General features: G+C 35.8%; 1 protein-coding gene across 2 annotated transcripts in view; it reads right to left on the bottom strand.

The window, feature by feature from the left end:
• KYNU (kynureninase) overlaps positions 1–21,860 on the bottom strand; it is a 318,611-nt gene that overhangs the window by 105,205 nt on the left and 191,546 nt on the right. For both annotated transcript variants that reach the window (XM_053698265.1, XM_053698266.1), the window contains exon 8: positions 15,482–15,628. In XM_053698265.1, the coding sequence (XP_053554240.1) occupies positions 15,482–15,628 (147 nt within the window). The remainder of the gene's footprint in view (positions 1–15,481; positions 15,629–21,860) is intronic.

The raw sequence follows: 21,860 nt of genomic DNA, 5'->3' as shown, positions 1-21,860 counted from the left end.
ATGTTGCCTGTGCAACGGCAAAGAGAATGACTGGGGTGGGCGGAGCCTAGGAGGGATCATGTGACCAGCTTTGCTGGGACTCTTTGCCATTTCCTGTTGGGGAAGAGAATATCCCACAAGTAAGGATGACGCCGTGGACCGGACACACCAATGTTGGAGAAATATATCTACATTTTCATTGTTTTTGTGCATCAATTTTAGCGCTTCTTTTATATCTTATTTTTATGCCCCAATAGATATCATTTTTGTGTTCTGTTATATATTATTTTAGTGTCCATTATATATTTTTTTTTATCACACCAATATCAATTATTATTGTGCTCCAATAACCATTATTATTGTGCTTTGCTATAGATAATTTTTGCACCGTGCAGAACCCCTTTTTTTTGTAACATTGCTTCCACAACAGGTAGAGAATAGATTTCTAATGCCGTTCTCCACAGTAGTTATGGAGAACTTTAATGCAGGAACTTGCAGGAGAACTTTTAGTCCTCCGCAGGAGAATATAAATAATAAATTTGTAAGTAGGAGAATTAATGAGGAGAACTATATGAAATACGACTAAAAGGGTCTAATTTAACCATTTTTTTGGAGAACATGTTCTCCAAGGAGAGTGAGAACAGAGTAGGAGAATTTTACAGTCAAACTTGCCAATTTTAGGCGCATTTTTGAATGATAAATAGGAGAATCAATTCTCATGAGAACTTTTAGGAGAAAATATAGGAGAATATGAATGATAAATTGAGCCCTATATGGGCAACAGTGTATGTATGTATATACTTTATGTATATACAAATATTGTTGCAGAGTACTCAAAAAACTGTGTCAAATAGTGGTATGTTTCACTAAAGTAAGCAAACAATGTACATTTTATAATTTAAATAAATTGGAAAGCTGTATTTATTATTTTTTTTAAATAATTTATTTTAAAATTACAAGCTCTATTGAAATAAAAGTTTAATACTTAGCAACAGGGAAAACACATATTAACTTTGTGATTTAAATTTTCATATTTTTTTCCAGTTTTACAAATAATTAAAACTATTTTAATAATTTATACTACTTATGGGAAGATGTGTTGATTTTTTGGAGTTGTATGTTTTATCTGCTAAAAAAGTGTAATATTCACCTACATCCTACTCTCTCAGATAAAGAAAACAAATATATATATATATATTTTCACTTGAAGATTAATACCTTACATTTTCTTTTTTGTTTACCTTCCTGATCTTTGATATGGTTTTTAAATTGAAATAATAACATTTTATATCTAGTTTATAACCACTAGATGGCAATATTATTTCAAATAATGCAAATTTAGAGAATGACAGAGCTTTGCTGTAGAAAAATATGGATTGTTTCTATATTATATTATATTAGTATTTCTTAAGGCTAAACATACAGTATTTTTTTCTGAGACATTTTATATATCAATGAACTAATATATCAAACAAAGTATAATCATCTAAAAACATATTGGCATTCAGATATTTTAGCAATTATAACAAAATACTGCTAATTTTTGCTTAACTACTGCAACCAATTCATATAATAGATACTGTTCCCAATATTAGCATAAATGCTTGCTTCTGTAACATTTATAGGAAATAAATGCAATTGTCATATTACTCCAACACGTTATCGCATCATTTATGCTTGAATAAAAATTAGTTTTCATTATTAATATGAGTCCAGACTGATTTGTACTAATGGACAGATGATTTACACTCAAATTCTCAACTGACTAAATGCGTGGTGGCTGTTGTAGAACATTAGCATCTATATTTCTTTTCATTTGAATGAAACAGAGACACGTAGAATAAGGCAAACAACTTGAATGTCTACCATTTATGATAATTTATATTTTCTATAAAATGTCACATGTAGTGCCATTATTATTTGGGCCCCTGGGCTGACTTGAAAGCACACACATTGAACTTACAACTGAAATTAAAAGTATTTTACCATTTATCATTTCCACAACTAGTGGATACTTATGTCAGAAATATGAAATTAAATGGAAATAAAAGTCTTGTTTTGGCTGAACTGATGTGGCATTATAACCACAATACCTACTTATGATATTTTTATATTCATAATTCTAAATGTGTTTATATAGACTTTGGAATAAAAGTACAAATTATCATATAGACCTTGGGGAAATTCAAGTTAGTTGTAGCAGGTAATATATTTTACTGTAAAAATAGTTCCTGAAAAATGACACAGTGCCCTCACTGTGAATAATTGTTTTGTCTTTCTTAAAGTCATTATAAAATATATTTAAGAATTTTGCTTTTTGTATAATGTTCTTCTGACATTGATTATTGCATAGAGATATGCACTTTAAAATGAAAACAAACAACTTTAAAGGGATATTGTTAAAGTGCCTACCGCCAAACTATAATCTACATACAGACTTAAAGGGAGATATTTTATTTTTTAACAAGGGAACACTTATTTAGCAAAAAAAAAAAAAAAGACTTAACAACATTTTAATATACTCTCTTCTTTTAAATGCAGCAAAGAAAAGTATAATTTAATACCATTAACCCCTTAGCGACCAGACCATTTTTCAATTTTCTTACCGTTAAAGGGATATGAAACCCCAATTTTTTCTTTCATGATTTAGACAGAACATCAAATTTTAAACAACTTTCTAATTTACTTATATTATCATATTTTTTTGTTTTCTTGTTATCGTTATTTGAAAAGCAGAAATGTAAGCTCAAGAGTGTGAATGTGACTGCACTATATAGCAGCAGTTTTGCAACCATGTTATACATTAGCAGGAGCACTAGATGTCAGCACTATTTCCTGTCATGTAGGGCTTCAGGCATGTGCACGCTACCTACCTAGGTATCTCTTTAACAAAGAATAACATGAGAAGCAAATAAATTTGATAATAGAAGTAAATTGGAAACTTTTTAAAAATTGTATTCTCTATCTGAATCATGAAACAAATGTTTTGTGTTTAATGTCCCTTTAAGGACCAAGGCTATTTTTACATTTCTGCAGTGTTTGTGTTTAGCTGTAATTTTCCTCTTACTCATTTACTGTACTCACAAATATTATATACCGTTTTTCTCGCCATTAAATGGACTTTCTAAAGATAACATTATTTTAATCATATCTTATAATTTACTATAAAAAAATATAAAATATGATTAAAACATTTAAAAAAACACACTTTAATCTAATTTTGACCCCCAATATCTCTTACGCATCTACAACCACCAAAAAAACACCCATGCTAAATAGTTTCTAAATTTTGTCCTGAGTTTAGAAATATCCAATGTTTACATGTTCTTTGTTTTTTTCCAAGTTATAGGGCAATAAGCAGAAGTAGCACTTTGCTATTTCCAAACCATTTTTTTTTTCAAAATTAGCCATAGTTATATTGTAACATTGATATCTGTCAGGAATCCCTGAATAACCCTTCACATGTATATATATTTTTTAGTAGACAACCTAATGTATTGATCTAGGCCCATTTTGGTACATTTCATGTCACCATTTCACCGCCAAATGCGATTAAATAAAAAAAAAACTTGTTAACTTTTTCATTAACTTTAGGTTTTTCACTCATATTGATATGTGCAATTATGGCACAAATGGTTGTAAACGCTTCTCTGTGATCCCCTTTGTTCAGAAATAGCAGACATATGGCTTTGACATTGCTTTTTGGTGATTAGAAGGCCGCTTAATGCTGCTATGCACCACACTTGTATTATGCCCAGCAGTGAAGGGGTTAATTAGGTAGCTTGTAGGGTTAATTTTAGCTTTAGAGTAGAGATCAGCCTCCCACCTGACACATCCCAAAACCTGATTCCTCACTTAAACACCTCAAACAGCTCTCTCTTTCCTCCCCTATTCCCCAAAGGTCACCGCCATCTTAAGTACTGGCAAAAAGTCTACCAGTATAAAAATAAAAGATTTTTTTTTTTTTTAAATATTCTCTGCAAGGTAGTATCCCCCCTTACCTCTCAACCTCCCTGACCCCCCAAACAGCTCTCTTACACTCTCTCCCCTACCTATTAGCCGCCATGTTAGGTACTGGCAGCTGTCTGCCAGTACCCATTTACCCATTTTGCTAAATTTCTTTTGCTTCTACATTTTTTCTATATAAAAAAAAATATTTTTTTCCATAGTGCAGCTTACCCCCCTCATTTCCCTACCACCCTACCCCCTCCCAGATAATTTTACTAACTAATATCCCCCTCTCCCTCCTTCACACTTACTAAATCGCTTCCGTAGTGTAAGCAGTCCCACCTGCTCCCGTCACCTCCAACCCACTCCTGCACCTCTCATGCCCCCCACCCGCCCCTCTCACACCCCTCCCGCCCACCTCCTACAGCTTTGGGCCGCCCACCTGCATTCCTGCTATCCTACTCACGCCACCAACGATCGGCACCATCACAGAGTGGCCCTCTCTCAACATTTAGGCATCGCTGCAATACCCTGAAAGCTCATGATCGCTTCCAGTGCTTGAATCCCCAGAGGACATGCTAGGCACGTCCTTGGTCATTAACAACCGTTTTTTGTAGGTATGTGCCTGGCACTTCCTCGGTCGTTAAGGGGTTAAGCAAAAAGCAGAATAATATTTAGTTATAAAGTCTTCTTTTGAAGCATATCCCCTAACATATGTAAGGTCATATGTACATTTATAGTCACCATGCCTTGTAACAGTAAGGTAAAACAACATAAAGACTCCAATCTTATCTCTAAGCTAACCAATAGGATGCGCTATACAAATAGTACTATGGTACAAATATGAGGAGGTGGGGATAAATGTAGTAAATATAAGAAAAAGAGAAAATAATGGTATTCCCCAATAATCTATCTATACAATCTATCTTCGTGATGTCAGGGGAATCACAGAGAAAAAGTGACAGTCACACCGAAGGCAGCACTCTTTAACACAATAATTTGGATGGTTCTAGAAAATATAAAAGCAAAAATAGAGGCACTGCATGTGTGTATCAGTGATATAAATTTGCAGGAAAAAAATACTGGACGCAGGGTAGTCACATGTGCCTAAGGCACTCATCTGTGCCAATAGAAGCAGGCTGAACACTAAGTCAGGGGGATTTTGATCCTCGTGTATTAGTGGCACATGGAGAAGGAACACAAACAAGAAAGCCACATGTGTATATCAGTATAATAAGAGATGTATACAATATGGAAATTAAAACTCGGTACTTACAGGAGGGGCGGCACCCAAATGTGCCTAGTAGTGCAGGCTGGTCCTTTAAACAGCAGTCCAGTTCGCTGTGCTCAAACTTAGCCAAAGAGGGCCTCTCCAAACGATGGTACCAGTGTTGTATAAACAAATCTTGCAATATTTATTAAAAAGCCAAAAATTTAAACAGGGTAAAACTGGTAAAAAAAACACATAAAATACCAACTGTGTGTACAGACTTCAAAATATGTCTGTTTTAGGGTACTCGGACACGCCTCTATTTTCTCAGGTGGAGACCTATACATAATATTATTGACCATGAGCGAATATGATGTAATTTATTACACGCCCACTTTTCTCGGACACACTTTGTCATGAACAGGGTGGGGACTATCAGAGGGGAGAGAGACCCTCATTTCAACAAGGAAGGGATGGTAATGGTGATTTATTTCTCCATGTTGGCCCTTTTAACACCTCATAAAATACAGAAGACAATGAGACCTCTTATTCTGGAAAAAAAAGGGAGCACCTTTTTTTAAAAAAAGGGAATCATATCACTGTCACTAGTAGGTAACTGCATAAAATGGTAGTCCACTCCATAATGTATTTTTATAATTCTAGGACAATAGTTTCAAATAAGCCCCAATTTCCCTAAAGACAGCATGTACCACACACACATAATACACCTAATATGAAATAAGATTTCACAGTTTGTTTCCATCAGGGGTCTCAAGCCTCTGTAGGTAGCAGATAATTGCCATCATTTTCCTTCTTATTGAATTTGGATTGCTATAAAGCTGATATAAACATTAAAATCACATAAGAAGCCTCTCTTTTAAAATAGCAAAAGATGCACTTTTAAAGGAAGGGTCACATGGTCATATGATCACCATAGCAGCAGTGGATATCTAATAGAACTAAGGGATAAAATCAGGGTTAGTGGTAAACCTACTCCCCAAAATATTTAGAGTGACATAGGACAATTTATTTGAAAGCAACATGCCTCTGTCAAATGAATGTTTGTAATACAGCTACCAGGTGTTTTATTACCAATGACAACAGACAAACAGAAATTGGTTTTGCTGGTTTTAACAACTCTAAAGAGACTTTTATCACTATAGACATATATTATAAGAACCGTTTTGAAAGAAGAGTTTCCACCATATGAATAGGGTATTTAATGCCCTTATAGCTGTAAAATTATTGTCATAATAACGATCACCTGGCAGCAACCACTAGACTCCTTTTGTTATCTTATTTTCACTGCCCATAGATCCTCATTTCTCTAAGCTAATAATAAAAATTGCAGGTATCCAAATAAATGGAAGAACTGAGTCAGTGTAAACATTGTGTAAAATTTTATATAAGATGACGGCTGCTCCAATTATTTTATTGTTGATGATTTTTATTTTTTATTTTTTAGTACACAAGGTAAATTTGGACAAAGGAAGAAATACTACAGTTTGTAAATCTATGTATATTGCAAATCTGTTTCTAAAAGCATTTGGAATGTAATGCATTTGAATGACTGCTTTTTTGTTAGTGAAATTTATCTTGCTTTGTAATATTCCAGTTTTGAGCCCTACTTTACCGCAGTACAATGCATGTCTGTGGATACATTGGATGTTTAGTAATGCATGTTACTGTATACAATTGATATGCAATATCAATACATAGCAGGCAACACTTTTATTGCCATTTCTGAATGATTAAACATAAAGAATAATTCAACGATATCTTTGACTATATAAATGTTGCAAATATTTGACATTTTCACTAAATATCTGTTTTAATCCCACTGTCCCCTACAGCCTTTAATATTAAGCCCAAAGCTAATTCCATAAAATTAGATGTGATTTGTTTTTTTTTTTGTTCTTTTTTTTTTTTTTGTTAACAGGAAATGTTTCACTATTAACTAAATATTCAGGGGTATAACCTATATCATGCTGATATAACATGTTATATTAATATACTTTTAACCTCTGTGATTATCTTGTATCTAAGCCTCTTTTGACAGCCTCCTGATCACATTGCTATTTGTTTATTTATCATCTATTGACTTGCATTTTAGCCAATTAGTGTATTGTCATGCACAACTCCACAGGAGAGAGCACAATGTTATCTATAAGGCACACATGGATTAGCCGTCTCTTTTTGTGAAAAGCTAATACTAAAGCATGTGATAAAAGGCTGTCTGTAGTTGCTTAGAAACGGGCAGCAATTTAGAGGTTTAAATGTTATAAAATATATTAATATAACAATGTTGGTTGTGCAAAGTTGGGGAATGGTTAGTAAAGGCATTATCTATCTTTTTAAACAATAACAACTTCGGTGTTGACTGTCACTTTAATGAAGAATAGCATTTTACAGGAATTCTAAAATACAACATCTACAATAAAAAAGCACAAAACATATGCAGCATATTTAGACGTATTGTGTAATTAACTAAGCAAAATCTTATAAATAATTCCTTTAATCATCGAGATAATGTTAAGAATGTATAACAATATATACTGTGCATTTTATCACTTAATATGACACAGTTGTGGCAGCTTGTGATAGAACAATGAACTCAGTCTTTTACTAATTCGTTTACCCTAACGGGAATGTTTAGAAGCTAGGATTAAAAAGGAAAAAATAAAGTATTAGCGCAAGCTGTTTCTTGAGAAGAATGCACCTGATATAATAGTAATAGAAAAACAATCATTTTGTGAGCCTTTTTTTAAACTAATGAAAGGTAGAAAACCTTTTAACAATGCATTATTGCAATGAAAGAATAAAGTTTAGAGTAAAAAATGTATTGTGCAATATTAATTGGATTGCATGTTCACTTTAACTTTCATCTGTGAATTTTCCTCCACCCACACCCCTTCGTTGATTTCTTTATTCAAATGGCTTTTTATCTAAAGTTAATTAAAAAAAAAAATGGTTATATCGTTTTCTAAAAAATTTATTCTCTAGCTAAGTGCAGCATAATATAACAGAGGACGTAGCAGGGAACAGATAAACTATGAATATACTTTTTTGGCTGTTACGGAGAGTTCTAATTCATAATTTATGCCAAGGTGAAAATATTGTGGATATCAACATGCTGTCACTTTAGTACCTAGTGAATTAATTTTAGTGCCAGGAATGTTGTGGGGGAATTTTCCTCCCCACCAGCCTTATTAGAAATGGAGCAAAGTAGTTTTAGAGGGACATTAAACCCCCCAAAAAAAAATATTTTTGTGATTCAGGAAGAGCACACAATCTTAAACAACTTTCCAATATACTTATTTTGTCTATATTGTTTTTTTTTCTCTTGGTTTCCTTTATTTAAAAGTATACATAGGTAGGCTCAGGATCTGGGAGCTAGCTGCTGATTGGTGTCTTCACACATATGCCTCTTGTGATTGGCTTACTGATGTGTTCAGCAGGTTCATAGTAGTATATAGCTTCTTCTTCAAGAAAGGATATCAAGAGAATGAAGAAAATTGATAATAGAAGTGAATTGGAAAGTTGTTCAAAAATGTATGCTCTATCTGAATCATGAAATAAATATTGTGGGTTTCATGTCCCTTTAACTGCTTCAGTGACAGGGAAGGATGCATTACTTTACAAAGGATTAAACTTGAAACTAACCCAAACCCCTCACCCCTTTATCTTAAGCACCAATACTAATATTGAAGATAGAGTGGGTATTGAAAAGAATTGCTCCCTTGAAAATAATCACATTTTGTTGCTTTAAAGCCTGAAATAAAGACAGACACAGTTTTTGTTTATCCAGTTGTAATTACTCAGTGCAACGTATAACATCCAAGTGAAAGATATAACACCAACATGTAAGGCAAAAATAAAGACAATTAAAAAACAGAATCACTCAGTTGGAAAAAGGATCACCCCCTTGTGTCAGTATTTTGCTGAACCACCTTTTGCTTTAATTACAGATATGTTGAGATATGTCTCTACTAACTTTTCACACCTAGACTGTGAAATATTTGCCCACTCTTCTTTGCTGAACTGCTCCAGTTCCATTACATTTGATGGTGACCGTTTGTGGACTGCATTCTTCAAGTCATGCCACAGATATTCAGTGGGGTTTAAGTCTGGGCTCTGACTAGGCCATTCAAGAACATTCACCCTTTTCTCCTTCAATCACTGTGTGGTCATTTTTGCTGTGTGCTTTGGGTCATTTTCATGTTGGAAGGTAAAACTTTTTCCCATTGACAACTTCCTGGCAGAGGGCAGCAGATTTTCCTAAAGATTTTGACAGTATTTTGCCCCATCCATTATTCCAGTGCCTGCTGCAGAGAAACACCCCATAACAGGATATTACCACCTACATGCTTTACTGTAGTTATGGTGTTATTTGGATGGTTAACTGTATTGGATTTCCTCAAGACATATAATTTGGTGTTGAGGCCAAATAATTCAATTTTAGTTTTTCCATGTGGCCTCAGAATCTCCTAGGTGTGTTATGGCAAAGCTCAGTCATAACTGCATGTGGCCTTTCTTGAGGAGTAGTTTTTTTCTTGCAACTCTCCCATATAAGCCACATTTGTGGAGAAATTGTGATATTGTTGTCACATGCACACAATGACCACTCTTTGTCATAAATTACTGTAACTGATTCAGAGTTGCTGTGGGCCTCTTGGACAGTTTCCTCCTGGCACTTTCATCCAGTTTGGAGCTACAACACAGAGGGTCTGTGTTGCACCAAATACTGTACACTTCTTAATAATAGACTTAACTGTGCATCTAGACATTTATAAAAGCCTTTGATATTTTCTTGTATCCATGTCCTGACTTGTGCTTGTCCACAACATTATCCCAGAGATCTTTTGACAGTGCTTTGCCACCCATAGTTGATTGTTTTCTTCAGTTGCACTACCAGGGACTGAGATGCTCCAGGAATGCTCTTTTCGTGCTGAGCTAATCAATATGCCCACAGCTGTTCACAGTTGAAGGTCAAATGGCTTTGTGTGTCATTGAGAAGGTGATTAGCTACACCTGATTGAGTTTACAAGTAATTTTAGGAGGGGGTGATCCTTTTTTCCAACTCAGTAATTCTGTTTTTGAATTGTCTTTATTTTTGCCTGATATGTTGGTGTTATATCTTTCACTTGGATGTTATAAGTTGCACTGAGTAATTACAACTGGATAAACAAAAACTGTCTGTCTTTATTTCAGGCTTTAAAGCAACAAAATGTGATTATTTTCAAGGGAGGTGATTCTTTTCAATACCCACTGTATATTATGCAACTGTTTTATTAACTTAATAATAGTATATCAGATGCATCAGTGGGGTTGATTAGTTACATTTGCATACATTGTATTGTGTTATATAGTGCTCCACAAATGCCACGTGCAGTTAAAGTCCTATAGCACACTGAGCTTGAATCACATTCAGTTAGATTATGAGTTTTGCGTTACGGCTTTTAGCACTAAAAAAAAAGTCAATTTCAGCATAATGGCAGTAACGCAGCTATTGCGAGTCGTGTCGGTATAGCTATACCGCGAGAATTTTAGCCTGCAACTCAACGTCCATTCCGCACTAAAAAAAATGAAGTTTTTGCGTGGGATTTTCATAGCGCCGATATTACAAGTTGTGTGGTGAGGCTAAAACATTTGTATTACAGCCTATACCGACACGATCCATACCTACATCTGAGAGCAGTAGTTATGAGTTTTGCGCCACAAAAATGTTTCACAAAACTCATAACTAAACTGTTACAAAGTAACACCCATAAACTACCTATTAACCTCTAAACCGCCACCCTCCCGCATAGCAAACACTATATTAAACCTATTAACCCCTAATCTGCCGCCCACCCACACCGCGACTATAAAATACATTTATTAACACCTAATCTGCTGCTCCCGACCTTGCCAACACTAATAAAAACTATTAACCCCTATTCCGCCGCTCCCCAAAATCACCGCCACTATAATAAAGTTAGTAAAGTGAGTAAGAGAACAGCACAGCAATGGAGGGGTGCACGTAGGACAGGGGGACACTGCAAAGTCCCCAGACAATAAATTCAAATAAGTGAAGAATCCTCAGCACTCCAAAACTCTTTTCAGCAATTTATTATAGAAAAACAGCGATATTTCGGGGTCACAGCCCCTTATTTATGCTTGATACAAATGACGTTACCTTTTAAATCTTTCCTTTGTTGCCAATGCACCTGAAGTGGAGCTCTAGCTCCATCTTCTGGCAGCCTGACAGTATTAAACAAAAAATAAAAACTTCTTTAATATATACAGTACATACACATATGTTAAAAACATTAGAACTTATAAGCCAATTAAACCTGAAAATAGATGCTGATAAACTTTCAATGTAAGCTATTTCATTTTATATAGAGGCATTATAGGTACAGAGGAGAACAGGAAAATCAAAAATAACAAGTAAGGTCATAATCTATATTGAGACCCCTGGGGGCCAGTGTTTCCAATTTGTGGATCCACCACATTTCTCTTTGTTTGAGAAGACGTTCCCAATCCATACCATTCCTGTTGGGCTTGATATGGTCTATGACCTGCCATCTAAGTTGGCTAATACCATGCCCTTTGTCAAGGAATTATCTGTATAGGGGGCCTCAAAGTTTGTACATCTGATATTAGAGTGGTGTTGGCTCAGTCTATATCTGATCTTACCGGTCGTCCCACCATACACTATTGAACAAGGACATTTGATTAAATACACCACAAATGTGGTCTCACAGGTAAAAAATCCATTTATGTTATATTTCCTACCACTATGTGGGTGGTTAAAATTTGCACCTCTTATTACAGAATTGCAGCTCATGCAATTCAGACAAGGACAATTTCCTGTTCTCTTACTGCCTATGGTGGTCTGTTTATACACTTTCCCAGGGTCTACATCTGTCTTTATGAGATGATCCCTTAAATTCTTGACTCTTCTGTGGGTCATTAATGGGGGTTCTTTAAACTGAATGATATCCTTGTTACATTCTTTGAGGATATGCCAATTCTGCCTGATTAATCTAGAGATTTTACCACTCAGGGGGCTATACTGACTAGCAAAAAACATTCTATTTTTTTACTATTGTGTGTAGTCTCTCTAGTTTCAAGGCCTTAATAGTTCCCTCTAAAGGAAGGGAAAAAAGAGAGGTGGACCCTAATCTGAGGGCACCACAGCCTCAAAACCTTTCTCCCGAAAGCTGCTTCAGCAGAAGCAAAAACATCAAACTTGTAAAATTTTGGAAAAAGTATATAAGGAGAACCGGATAGCAGCCTTACAAATCTGATCCATAGAGGCCTCATTTTTGAAGGCCCAAGAGGAAACCACTGCTCTTGTAGAATGAGCTATAATCCTCAGTGGAGGCTTATGTCCTGCCGTTTCTATGCTAAACGGATGACACTCCTCAGACAAAAAGATAAGGAAGTCAAAGAGGCCCTCTAACCCCTATGCTTCCCGGGAAAGAGAACAAACAGAGAAAGCAGTTTGTCTAAATTCCTTTGTGGCCCGAAGATAGAACTTCAAGGCACAAACCACATCCAGAAATACGTTGTTAACGTTCCTTCGACAAAGAAGGATTAGGACATAAGAAAGGAACCACAATCTCTTGATTCATGTTGCGAATTGACACAACCTTAGGAAGAAAATCTAACTTGGTTCGTAGAACAGCCTTATCGACATGAAATCACAGATACTCTGCACGCAGTAGCAATAGTCAGTAGAAAAGGAACCTTCACACACAACAATTTAATGTCTACCTCATGCATATGCCCCAACGGAGCCCATTGCAAAACCTTAAGGACAAGATTTATACTCCAAGGAGGAGCCTTAGATATAAACACAGGTCTGATCACAGCAGAGCCTTAACAAATGGCTGCACATCTGGAATCTCTGCAAACCTCTTGTGCAGTAACACAGACAGGGCCGAAAACTGTCCCTTCAGGGGACTTGCAGAAAAGCCCTTCTCCAGTTCATCCTGGAGAACAGAATAAGTTGGTCCTCCACACCTTATGATAGATTGGACCAGCCAATAGGATGAAAGCTCAATCCTATTGGCTGATTGCAACAATAGGATTGCAATAGGATTTTCCCCCCTTAATTCCTATTGGCTGATAGAATTCTATCAGCCAATCGGAATGTAAGGGACGCCATCTTGGATGACGTAATTTAAAGGGAAACTTTATTCTTCAGCAACCATCATAAGAAGAGGATGCTCCGCTTGGATGAAGACTTCTGCCCGCCTGGATGAAGACTTCTGCCAGCTTCGATGAGGACTTCTGCCGCCTGGATGAGGATGGATGTCCGGTCTTCAAAAACTGTAAGTGGATCGTCGTGGGTTAGTGTTAGGTTTTTTTAATTGGGTGGGTTTTATTTTTAGATTAGGGGTTTGGGCAATGTAAAAGAGCTAAATGCCCTTTTAAGGGCAATACCCATCCAAATGCCCTTTTCAGGGCAATGGTTAGCTTAGGTTTATTTAGATTTTATTTGGGGGGTTTGGTTGTGTGGGTGGTGGGTTTTACTGTTGGGGGTTGTTTGTATTTTTTTTTTTTTACAGGTAAAAGAGCTGATTTATTTGGGGCAATTGGCAGTTTAGTGTAGGCTAGGTTTTTTTTTATTTATTTTGAGGGGCTTTTTTATTTTGATAGGGCTATTAGATTAGGAGTAATTGATTTTAATTTTTGATCATTTCTTTTTTATTTTGTGTAATTTAGTGTTTATTTTTTTGTAATTTAGATAATTGTATTTTGTTAATTTAATTTATTTAATTTTATTGTAATGTTAGGTGTTAGTGTAACTCAGGTTAGATTTTATTTTACAGGTAAATTTGTATTTATTTTAACTAGGTAACTAGTAAATAGTTAATAACTATTTGCTAACTAGTCTACCTAGTTAAAATAAATACAAACTTAGCTGTGAATTAAAAATAAAACCTAAGATAGCTACAATGTAACTATTAGTTATATTGTAGCAAGCTTAGAGTTTATTTTACAGGTACGTTTTAAGTTTTAAATAGGTATTATTTAGGTAATAATAGTAAGTTTTATTTAGATTTATTTTAACTATATTTAACTTAGGGGGTGTTAGGGTTAGGGTTTACGTTAGGGTTAGGTTTACCGCTCACTTTTTGGCCTCACAACAAAACTTGTAATACCGGCGCTATGGGAGTCCCATTGAAAAAGGACTTTTTTAAAAATGCGGTACTGACGTTGCGTGACGGCCAAAAATGTGTGCGGTACAGATATTCTGACAAGACATACCGCTGCTTTTTCACTCATAACGCAAAACTTTTTTAAGCTCAGGAGTGTGCATGTGTCTACATCAGTTTTGCAAAACTGTTATACATTTACAAGAGCACTAGCTGGCAGCAGTTTTTACTGCCATGTAGTGCTCAAGACGTGTGCACTGTACCTACCTAGATATCTCTTCAAAAAGGAATACCATAAGTACAAAGCAAATTTGATAACAGAAGTAAATTAAAAAGTTGTTTGAAATTGTTTGCATTATGAAAGATTTTTTTGTTGGGTTCCTGTTCCTTTAAGATCAGTAAGTGTGGATTAATAAAGACTCTTTTGCTCCTGTGAAGTATCTTTCTTTTTTTCCTTTGAATTCGTTTGTGTTGAAAGGTTTTGTAGGCTTTTTTATGTTGGTATCTTTCTATTGTGCTGAGATATGAACAGTTACTAGAAAGCTTTTATATTAATGGAGAGTGACTCGAAACTTGTGACATGGGGAGGGCACAGGTCAGGTCTTTATGAATTCTGCATTTTCAAAGTTGTGATGTTGTGACGAGTTTTTATATTTATATATAGTTTCACAAATGGTTTTTATTCAGTCTTTCAATGCATTACAGTAGTCACTGGCATCCAGCAAATAAGCATTGTTGCTATTACTATTATCATTATTATTATCATTATTATTATTATTATTATTATTATTATATTATTATTATATTATTTATCTCTTTATTGGAATGTTTTATTTGTTTCATTGTTTTTGTAAATATGTATTTTGGTGATTTGCTTAGAAAACTATATTGCAAAATTACAAATATATATATAATGTATATAGTTTTACTATACTGAGCTTTAACCACTGTTGGGCAATCATGGAAAAAAAAACAAGAGGTGATGAACTTTGTCTCGTGCCTGTCGTTTGCAGCTTGATAAGCTGAGTAAGAGTGCTATCAGCACAGCAGGGATTTTTCGCACTTTGCTGACTGAAAGAAATTTCTATGGAAGCAGATGTTTATGATTTAGTGTCTAGCACATGTTCCTGCTTATCAAACGAAATACAGGGATCCAAAGCTATAATTCTGTAAATCATTAGTATAAACATACCTTTTTATGTCCGGCTTCTGTAATCTTTGGCATGTCAAACAGCTGTCCGGTGTAATACTGCACTCCACTGAACAGAATTAAAGCTATGGAATCACCATCCTTTTCTATAATTGAAAGGATATCTTCAGTTCTTAGAGTTTCTTCCCCCTGAGAAAATATGATTTGCACATGACAACAAAATATGGTATATTGATTTATTAGGGATTCTTTTATCAGTATGGGTTATAACAAGTTCCCTTTATCCCCCAGAAAATAGCATTACAATACTAATTTATTTTCATTTTTACCAACATATTTATTAAAAAAATTAAAAAGATCTGGGAAGCATATTGAGTTTAACCTGAGAACTTGTTTTTTCTATCTAGTGCCATAAAACATTTTGTAGACTAATTCTGTATAAGAAAGAACTCAGACATAACAGTACTCATGTGTAATGTACGTGCTAATAAAAATATCTGAGTATCAAATTATTTATTAGGTTTTATTACTCAGTTTTCTGACATTACACACGGCAATGAGGAGAATAGCAGACATATGAACAGTCAGTTGTAGTGTGTGTATATTGATTTATAGACAAATATTCAGATAAATAGATGATAGACAGATCAATAGACAGAAAGATAGATAAATAGCTTATAGATTGATAAAAAATATAGATAGATAGATAGATAGATAGATTAGACTGACAGATAAATTAGACGGACAGACAGATAGATAGAGGCCCATTTATCAAGTTCCGCATGGAGCTTGAGGGCCCGTGTTTCTAACAAGTCTTCAGACTCGCCAGAAATAGCAGTAATGAAGCAACGGTCTAAAGACCGCTGCTCCATAACCCTGTCCGCCAGCTCTGAGCAGGCGGATAGAGATTGCCACAATTCAACCTGATCGAGTACGATCGGGTTGATTGACACCTCCCTGCTGGCGGCCCATTGGCCGCTAGTCTGCAGGGGGCGGCGTTGCACCAGCAGCTCTTGTGAGCTGCTGGTGCAATGCTGAATATGGAGAGTGTATTGTTCTCCGCATTCAGCGAGGTTTTGCGGACCTGATCTGAACTGTCGGATCAGGTCCGCCAGACCTTTAATAAATAGGCCTCATAGTCTCTACTTTAAGGAAGCTTAACAAATGTGATACCACATTTATACCTTTGTAATATACACTGCTAGTACATTAGCATTAGATCTAAACTATATTCTGAATATGATGTCCTAGTCATAAATATGTCCCTGTGAATTTGCATTTATTGTATAAATAATGACAGGGAGTCAAATCTATCTTGTCTGTTTGGAACTAAATTTGTGCTAGAAATTATCTAAAGCATTGTTTTTTTGTCAGATTCAGTTATGTAAATCATTTAACTTATGTGCACTATACAAGTAAGTGATATGTGTATATATATATATATATATATATAAACAGAGAGCTAGTGAGGGAGAGAGAGAGAGAGAGAGACAGAGAGAAAAGAGAGCGTATGATAAAGTGTGAGAGAGAGAAAAAAGAGAAAGAGAGAAACATAAAGAAACAGAGAGCCAGATTACAAGTTAATGCAAGCAAAATACTTTACTAACATCAGGACTTCTGGACTTCGGATATCGCAACCATGCTAACTTTTTACTTTCAACTTGTGAAAAAACATAATTTACGCTTACCTGATAAAATGTATTTTGTGCACGGTGGTGAGAGTCCATGATCCTTTACACTTGTGAATTACTCTTCTCTATCGCTAGGAGGAGGCAAATATTCCCTAACCCCAAGAGCTCTATAAAACCCCTCCCACCTTACACATACCTCAGTATAACATATAGCCAGCCAATCAAGTGAGGTAAGAAAAGGGAATAAGAGCCATAAAAAGAGCAGAGGAAAAAGATGTGCTGAAGAAAAAAACTGACCCCCAAAATACATATTTGGGGACTTGTGGGCTCTCACCACCATGAAATAAATGAATTTATAAGGTAAGCATAAATTATGTTAACTTTCATACAGGTGGTAAGAGTCCATGATCCTTTACTCTTGGGAACTAAAACCCAAACTGTGGAATCCACAAGTAATAACATAAAGGGAAGGATTTAAAAACATTTTACTGAGAAAATAAATCCCCATCCCCAATTTTTTTTTTTTACTGTACTTAAAATAAGCAAACAAGCAAAAAAATTCAAACTGAGACAACTGCCTGAAGAACCTTTCTACCAAAGGTTCCTCCAAAAAAGTAAAAACATCAAAATGGTAGAATTTTGTAAAGTATGTGAAGAAGACCAAGTAGCTGCCTTGCAAGTTTGATCAACTGAAGCCTCATTCTTGAAAGCCCAAGAAGTGGCAACTGACCTAGTAAAATGAGAATAAATATGCTGTGGTGGAGGCTGACCTGCACCCAAATAAGCTTTGTGAACCAAGAGGGTAAAGAAACAGCAGAAGCTTTTTGACCGTTCCTAGGACCAGAAAAAAGAACAAACTGGAAGTTTGTCTAAAATCCTTAATAGCAACAATATTTCAATGCCCTAACAATATCCAAATAATGCAAAGATGTTTCAGAAGCATTTTTAGGATTAGGACACAAAGAAGAAACAACAATCTCTCTGCTAATTCAGTCTGAAGAAACAACCTTAGGTAAAAAATGAAATGACATCTGTAAAACAGCTTTATCCTGATTAAAAACCAGACGAGGATGATCACAAGAAAGAGCAGATGACTCAAAACTCTTCTAGCAGAAGAAATAGCCAAAAGAATTAACACTTTCCAAGAATGTAGTTTAATTTCCAATTTATGCATAGTTTCAAAAGGAGGAACCTGCAAAACCCTTAACACCAGGTTAAGATTACATGGAGGAGAAATAGGCTTGATAACAGGTTTAATATAAACCAGAGCCTAAAAAAACTAGATAATCAGGTAAGCATAAATTATGGTTTCTTTGATACAGGTGGTAAGAGTCCATGATCCTTTACTCTTAGGAACTAAAACCCAAGCTGTGGATTCCACAGGTAATAACATAAAGGGAAGGATTTCAAAACATTTCACTGATAAAATAAATCCACAGCCCCAATTTTTTTACTGCACTTAAAATTAGCAAACAAGCGAAAAAATCAAACTGAGACAACTGCCTGAAGAACCTTTCTACCAAAGGTTCCTCCAGAAGAAGCAAAAAAATCAAAATGGTAGAATTTTGTAAAAGAAGACCAAGTAGCTGCCTTGCAAGTTTGATCAACTGAAGCCTCAGGGGCATATGTAACAATGTGCTAGCGGACATGATACAAAGTAGTGTATCATCTCTGCTGCACATTGATAAATGCCGACAGCATACGCTGTCGGCATTTATCATTGCACCAGCAGTTGTTGTAAACTGCTTGTGCAATACCGCCCCCTGCAGATGTGAGGCCAATCGGCCGCTAGCAGGTGGTATAAATCAACCTGATCGTGTTTGATCGGGTTGATTTCTGTCCGCCCCCTCAGAGCATGCGGACAAGTTATGGAGCAGTGGTCTTTAGACCGCTGCTTCATAACTTCTGTTTCTGGAAACAAGGGGCCTCAAGCTCCATACGGAGCTTGATACATATGCCCCTCAAATTAGAATCAATCTGCTGTGGTGGAGGCTGACCTGCACCCAAATAAGCTTTGTGAACCAGGAGGCTAAAGAAACAGTAGAAGCTTTTTGACCCTTCCTAGGACCAGAAAAAAGAACAGACAAACTGGAAGTTTGTCTAAAATCCTTAATAGCAACAATGTAATATTCCAATGCCCTAACAATATCCAAATAATGCAAATATGTTTCAGAAGCATTCTTAGGATAAGGACACAAAGAAGGAACAACAATCTCTCTGCTATTTCGGTCTGAAGAAAAAACCTTAGGCAAAAAATTAAATGATATCCGTAAAACAGCTTTATCCTGATTAAAAAAATCAGACAAGGAGGATCACAAGAAAGAGCAGATACCTAAAAACTCTTCTAGCAGAAGAAATAGCCAAAATAATGTAGTTTAATTTGCAATGTATGCATAGTTTCAAAAGGACGAACCTGCAAAACCTTTAACACCAGGTTAAGATTCCATGGAGGAGAAATAGGCTTGATTTAAGGTTTAATATAAACCAGAACCTGAAAAAAAACTATGAACATTTGGAAGATTAGCAATCTTTCTTTGTAACAAAACTGAAAGAGCAGCCACATCAGAAAACTGGTAGATAGGCTCTTATTTAGACCATCCTGCAAAAACTGTAGAATCCTAGGAATTCTTAAAGAATGTCAGGAAAAAACATAATTTATACACAATGAAATAAAGGCCTTCCAGACCTTTTAATAGAAGTTCCTAGTTACAGACTTATGAGCCTGAATCAGGGTTTCAATCACCTAATCAGAAAACCCCTATGTCTAAGAACTAAGGGTCTGACATCCAAAAACTCGCTGCTCACACAAGATATTCTAAGAAGTTTTGTCTGTACACTAAGGCCCTTAAAAATAGTTTATTTTGTTATGTATTGTTCTTTCTTTGAAACAGAGACTCATACATTACAATAAATGGACCAATAAAATCCAAAAGACTTTAGATGGAAGATCTAGATGGAAAAATGGGACAGGAGATCTGACTGCAGAGGCAGAGGCCAAGGAGGGCAACTGTACATCTGAACCAGATCCGTATACCAAATCCTGCGAGGCCAAGCTGGTGGAAATCAGGATTACAGACTTCTCTAGCCTTATCTTCGAAACCACTCTTGAAAGAAGAACCAGAGGCAGAAACAGATAAGCAGACTGAAAAGACCAAGGAACTACTAGAACATTGACTAACGGCCAGAGAATTCCTGTACCTCGCAAAGTACCTGGGGAGTTTGTTGTTCAAATGAGAGGTCATCAGATCTATTTCTGTGAAACCCCAAAGATCCACAATCTAATTGAACTTCTGCCCAGGAGACACATCCATCATAGCCGGGGACTTGCGATTTCAACCCTAATGGTTGATATAAGCTAAACCTGTATCATTTTCTGTCTGGAAACGGAGATGAAACTCCCTTTTCAACAGAGGCCAAACTTGAAAGGCCCTGCACCATTGACGAACTATACAAAACTGATGCTACCTCAATTGAAATTGAGCAAATGGAATTGCATTTGAGGCTGCAATCATGAGACCTAGGACTGAAGGAAATGAGAGACTGAAGGTTTAGACAAACTGACAACATTTTCAACCTTTCTGCTCTGTTAGAGAAAGACTTGTGGACACCGAATTTCTCTGGAAACCCCAAAGAGTTACCATTGTCTAAGGAACAAAACTATTTGGAAAATTGATCCTCCAAACATGCTATTGAAGAAAAAACAAAAGTTGATTGGAGTGATGGAGCTTGAACCAAAATGTCATTCAGGTTTGGAAACACTGCAATATCCTGAGACCTGATCACACACAAAAGGGAACCCAGAAACTTTGTGAATATTCTTGGACCTGTAGCCAGACCAAATGGAAGAGCAACAAACTGAAAAAGCTTGTCCGGAACAGCAAACCTCAGAAACTGGAAATTATCTTTGTGAATAGGAAAATGAAGATAAACATCCTTTAAATCTATTGTGGACATAAACTGACCTTGCTGAACCAAAGGTAGAATAGTTTGGATATTTTCCATTCTGAAAGATGGAATCCTTCAAACTTGTTCTGAGCATTTATATCTATAACTTGTCTGAAAGTACCTTCCTTCTTTGAAAAAATGAAGAGATTTAAATAAAACCCATCCCCTGTTCCTTAAAGGAACTGGAAAAAATCACTCCCATGAGACAGACTGAAGAAAAGCTTGATTTTTTTAATGATTCCTTGGAACATTGGACAGAAAAAATCCTTCCTCTGGGAGGTCTTGTTCTGAATCCTATTCAACATCACTGAGATAGAATTTTCCACACCCAGGGATCTGAAACAGCCTGAAACTAAGCTTTCTGAAAGAGGCTTAATATGCCCTCAACCAGAACTTCTGGTTTGTGGGCACATACGTTCATGCAGTTTTGGTAGTAGGGATATATGTCTTACCCTGTTTTGAAATGTTCTAGTTAGCAATAGGTCTCCAGACATAACCAGAGGAACCTTGCTTTTGAACAGATGCGTTAGCTTTCTGTTCCTTATTCTGATGAAAGGAATGAAAATTATTAGAAGCTTTGGATTTCCCTCTAGACTTTCTGTCATGAGGAAGAAAAGCCACTTTACCTTCAGTAACAGTAGAAATAATAGAATCTAAATCAGAACCAAATATCTTCTTTCCCTGAAAGGAAAGGGACAATAATCTAGAATTAGACACCAGCAGATCAACAGACCATGATTTAAGCCACACATCTTACCTGATAAGGACTGCCAAAGACATGCTTTTAACATTAATCTTTATAATATCAAAAAATAATCACAAATAAAAGAATTGGCACTCTGAAG

The sequence above is a fragment of the Bombina bombina genome, chromosome 1, assembly GCF_027579735.1.
Source record: "Bombina bombina isolate aBomBom1 chromosome 1, aBomBom1.pri, whole genome shotgun sequence".
In the NCBI taxonomy this organism is placed as follows: Eukaryota; Metazoa; Chordata; class Amphibia; order Anura; family Bombinatoridae; genus Bombina; species Bombina bombina.
This window is presented reverse-complemented; position numbering and strand designations above follow the sequence as displayed.